Below are 5,431 nucleotides of genomic sequence, written 5' to 3'. Positions count from 1 at the left end.
GCCGTCTCTTTTCAGTGAGAGCGAAGAGCGCTGTGCGCTCACATTCTTCTCCATTCTTTCTCCATTCTAGTCTATTTACTCCATTCAGTTTTTCTCAGCACTTCTACTTCCCCAGCTCCCAGATTCCAGTTTTTTCTTTTTTCTCCATTACCCTGCTTGAAAACTCCTATTTAATCTCTCTCGGTATGTTGCGACTGAGGTAAAGTGGCAGGAGATGTGGAGGTTGCCGAAGAGCCGCAGCGGCAGCTTCAGCAGCCAAAGTAGTGCTGGCGAGCAACAGGAACAACGGCAGCAACAGCTTCAGGAGATCTCTGTGAACGTCGGCGGTGTGAGGCTGTCCCTGAGGCCGGATGTGCTCAACAGATTCCCTGAGAGTCGCTTGGCTGAGCTGGCCAACTGCCCCTCACGCAGCTTCGACCTCATCTCCTCACTGTGTGATGACTATGATCCCTGCAGGCGCGAGTTCTACTTTGACCGTGACCCTGACTCCTTCAAGTGCATCGTGGAGGTCTACTACTTTGGTGAAGTTCACATGAAGCGAGGCATCTGCCCCATCTGCTTCATCAAGGAAATGGAGTTCTGGAAGATCGACCTTGGACTCCTGGATGAGTGCTGCAAGAGCAACCTCAGCGAGAAGGAGGAAGAGCTAGCTGAGATTGCTGACAAGGTCCGACTCCTGCTGGACGACCTGGATGGCTTGGATGGAGAGCCGGACGGACCCAAGCGCTGGCAGAAGCTGCTATGGCGCCTCATGGAGAAGCCCGAGTCGTCTCTGGCTGCCCGAGTAGTGGCTGTGGTATCCTTCCTCTTCATCCTGCTCTCGTCTGTGGTCATGTGCCTTGGCACCATACCAGACCTTCAGGTGGAAGACAGCGAAGGCAACCGGGCAGAACACCCAACGCTGGATGCCATCGAGACGGCATGCATCGGCTGGTTCACGGTGTGTAGAGTGTACAAAGTATCAATTGGATCCTTGGCTGTTAATGACTTCCATCGACTACTATTAAATTAATCGACTAATTTAATAGTCTGTTCCTCTTGTTTTCATCACAGCACATTTGTTTTAAATCAGAGCTCTGAAACAGCAGTCCTGGGATGGGAAGAAAGTGAGAGGAACTCATATATTATTTGAATAATCAATAAAAATTATAGCTGACACCTGTTAAAACTAAGTTCCTCTCAGTCTACTTCCCCAGGAGAGCAAGTGATTTTCTAGCTGCATCTGAACCCAGCAGAATTATGATTGGAACAATTGAGAGGAACTCACTGTCAGTCCAATTAGTAACAAATTAATTAACTTTCATGAGACTATTCCTCTTATCTGACTCTCTGCGAGTTCCTTTGTTTGCTCCAGTCACATTAAAGCTGCACTTTGACCCAAAGTTGTTCTGAAGTGATATGAACTTGCTGATGGTCCGACTATTTGTCAGTTATTAGTTTCCATTGACGATTATGAAACTAATTACTAGATTAGACACTCAATGCATCTACGAGCACCTCCCAGTTTGCTCTAAATGCACCACTGCTGATTCTGGTTTAGCGTTTAAACAAGTGCTGTGATGGGACAGACCTGGTCAATTAATAATTTTTGTTATCAATTGAGTAACGGGTGTATGTAGTATTATGGTATTTGTTAGGTCCTCTAACTTAGCTCCACATTGGACAAACAATGATATGGGGGGAATCACATGGTAGTGTTCTAAATCTGTCATAGTTGTTCACCAAATATTATAATTTATATAGAGAATAAGTGAGAATCAACAAGTGAAACATTTTTAAAATGGCACCAGTTTAATACGAATGAAAAACTCAGGTACTTACCGCTGCGGCATAAACAGTAGAAGTAATATCACTGCATTCTTATAAGGAATTGCAATAAGACAAGGCATGTCTACTACAGTGGGGTGGAGGGGTGTTACCTTAGTTGTGTAGGGAGTGAGTTTTCACTCCGTATTCGAACACAGCCTACATAGCCAATCAAATAAAAGCATCCGTCCACTGCAGCAACTCACCAGCACACCACACCTATGAAAGTGGGGGGTGAATGGAAGTGCTTTTTCATGAAAAACCGGGACAATAGGCGTCCCGAAAAGGAAGATTAATTTCCCGGGACAGACAGTAAAAAAAGAGAACAATCCCAGGAAAATCTGTACGTGTGGCAACACCAGGCATTGCATCAATTTAGAAGTTACGTAATTTAACGTTATTCCAACTCAAATTTTTAAAAGCAAAAATTCACTGATTGTAACCGGTAGCACTCAGTCACTAGAACCAAATGGTTGCTGGCAGCTGGTCATTTCTTTCCATGAACATGAAGCATATCACCTGAAATGGACCCATTTAACAAAACTGACTTTTCAAATAATGAATTCAGGCCTACTTCCTTTCATGTACAGCGAGAAACTGTGATTCTATTAAGCTGTCGTAACTGCCAAATAAACAGCTTACTTATCCCAGTTGTTTGAATTTGAATAGTCATCAACAACTGGTCATTTAATCATATGCAGGGGATGTACTGACAGATTTGTGTACATTGTTAGGCGTAGTTTTATGTCATATTCAGTTCATGCATATAAACATAATATACTCAAGTCATTTACAGTGTTATACAGTGTAGGTTCTAAAAAAAGTGTAGAGTGGCTTTGAAATGCCACTAATTCACCAGTCCACGAGACTGAATTTGCTAGATGGTGTAATTTTTGTTGACTATGTGATGCATTCATGACAGAACATGCTTTAAAGCACAGTGCAAGAGTTTTAGCTCAGTTTTATGTGTATAGCATTTTTACAAATTTTGTCACCAAGCATCTATAGAGAATTCTTACAGTATGAGGAAGAGCCCACGAGAGGAACCAAGACTCAAATGTAAAACTTTTCCACCAACAAAGAACTGTTCGTGAAGCTTAATTTGGATCTGTTCAGTGCATTTCCACTGACATGAATTGGTTTGCGAACCTGAAATGTTAATTGATAGCTAGAACCAAAGAAGAGCTAGAGAACTCCAGAAAGAGCCTCAAATAAGTGCCATTGCACAGTGGAGCTGGACGCAAAGTGTAATATAAATAAGCAGCAGACAATAAAACAGGGACATGCTTCGTGATGGCACATTAGCTATATTTCTGTCTGCTTATCTGAGGCTCTGGCGCTTGCATTGTATTCAGCCACAGTGAACCTAGCAAATCCCGCAGTGCCCCTGCTGATGATGTATCTGCAGTTCCCATATAAACTGGTGGAAGAGTGGCGGGTTCGCTGGAGAGAACTAAGGCTCCAACAGAAGTTCTTTTGGTGGAAAAGCTTCAATGGGGGACCCATCCTCCTCTTGTCAGCAGTAGAGATAAACAATAACACAATGAGAGCAGCTTGAATAAATGATCATGGTTTTGCAATGAGAGTATGCTGTTTTGGCTTTTACAGGTGGAGTTTGGTCTGCGGCTGGCATCAGCTCCTAGTAAGGTGCGCTTTGCACTTTCTTTTATGAATGCTGTGGACTTCTTGGCTATCATGCCTTTCTACATAGTGCTGACTCTCACATACTTGGGCACGGCTGTTATGGAGCTGGCCAATGTGCAACAGGCAGTGCAAGCATTGCGTATAATGCGGGTAGCTAGGATTTTCAAGCTAGCACGCCACTCATCTGGCCTTCAGACACTAACTTATGCCCTCAAGCGTAGCTTCAAGGAGCTTGGCTTGTTGCTCATGTACATGGGGGTAGGAATCTTTGTATTTTCAGCTCTTGGCTACACCATGGAGCAGAGCCACCCAGAGACACTTTTCCGGAGCATCCCACAGTCCTTCTGGTGGGCCATCATCACCATGACAACAGTAGGCTATGGGGACATCTACCCCAAGACCACACTAGGCCGCTGCAATGCAGCCATCAGCTTTCTTTGCGGCGTCATAGCCATCGCGCTACCCATCCATCCCATCATCAACAACTTTGTCATTTACTACAACAAGCAGAAGGTGCTGGAGACAGCAGCTAGGCACGAGCTGGAGCTCATGGAGTTGCAGTCCCTCGAGCTGGCACCAGGGGGTGGCCCACGAAGGCTAGACGCTCCTTGGGAAGGGACTATGCGCATCTCGAGAAGTGACACACACATCCCACTTCTCACAGGTGCCCATGCGACAGTAGCTAAGAAGAGGAGTGTGTCATGAAACCACAGCAGTGCTTCATATTTAAGGGACAGTTATGGCTTTTTACATATGTCCTATGTCTTAAGGCCATTTTATACTTCTGCAGAGATACACAAACAGATTTTTATATGATTCATAGCAGGTTGATTATCATAGCCTGCAGAACCTCTGAGAAAATCCATTTACACAAATGAAGCTAAATTTGAATTGATTATATATTGCCTTTTATAGCATTTACCATTATGTCAGAAACGTCTGTCCAGAACAACTTATTTGATCATGTCACAAACGTAGGTGAAAAATAATATCAGGAGTCTTGCCCAAAGACATTTATTGGTAAAGCACTGTGTGTCTCCCCCCAAGGGTGATTCCAACCCCATTTTCCAATCTGTGATATAAACTGTTATGCTACAACAATTTAATTTAATTTTAAATTAAATGTAAAATTTGCAGTTATCCAGGAAATATAGGAGCAGTCCACTAAACATGACACAAAAGGAACATTTTCATAATAACAAAAAAATAAGTAATAGAATAAAATAAAAATACAGAAGAGCCATAATTAATTGAGCATGTATTTATATTATTGTTAGACATTTTAAAACCATCAATTTTTAGCTGCATAATGCAAGACGAACTGGCACTGGTCCTTGAGTTCTTCTATGTTATCAGAGCATTCTTGACCTGGTAATATTACACTGCCACCTAGTGCATGTTAATGCTGCAAGCAAGTACAGGGGTTGGACAATGAAACTGAAACACCTGGTTTTAGACCACAATAATTTATTAGTACGGTGTAGGGCCTCCTTTTGCGGCCAATACAGCATCAATTCGTCTTGGGAATGACATACACAAGTCCTGCACAGTGCTCAGAGGGATTTGAAGCCATTCTTCTTGCAGGATAGTGGCCAGGTCTCTATGTGATGCTGGTGGAGGAAAACGTTTCCTGACTCGCTCCTCCAAAACACCCCAAAGTGGCTCAATAATATTTAGATCTGGTGACTGTGCAGGCCATGGGAGATGTTCAGCTTCACTTTCATGTTCATCAAACCAGTCTTTCACCAGTCCTGCTGTGTGTATTGGTGCATTGTCGTCCTGATACACGGCACCGCCTTCAGGACACAATGTTTGAACCATTGGATGCACATGGTCTTACTGGTGCAATGTGCAATTAATGAAGATTGGCCACCTGGCTGCTCCAATTTAGCCATGAAACCTCCCACACTGAAATGACAGGTGTTTCAGGTTCATTGTCCAACCCCTCTATTTCTGTTGGGTAACTTAAACTTACAAACGC

The 5,431-nt window shown here is 43.4% G+C and overlaps 1 protein-coding gene across 1 annotated transcript; it reads left to right on the top strand.

Annotated features, from left to right (window-relative positions):
- Positions 1–4,997, top strand: kcnf1b (potassium voltage-gated channel, subfamily F, member 1b). Its single transcript, XM_066679781.1, has 2 exons — positions 1–940; positions 3,415–4,997. Exons 1-2 carry the CDS (start codon positions 215–217, stop codon positions 4,153–4,155), a joined length of 1,467 nt encoding a protein of 488 aa, XP_066535878.1. The 5' UTR covers positions 1–214; the 3' UTR covers positions 4,156–4,997.
- The last annotated feature ends 434 nt before the right edge of the window (positions 4,998–5,431 follow it).

Source organism: Hoplias malabaricus, chromosome 8, assembly GCF_029633855.1.
Source record: "Hoplias malabaricus isolate fHopMal1 chromosome 8, fHopMal1.hap1, whole genome shotgun sequence".
NCBI classification, from domain to species: Eukaryota; Metazoa; Chordata; class Actinopteri; order Characiformes; family Erythrinidae; genus Hoplias; species Hoplias malabaricus.
The sequence above is the reverse complement of the archived record's forward strand: the minus strand, read 5'-3'. Positions and strand labels throughout refer to the sequence as shown.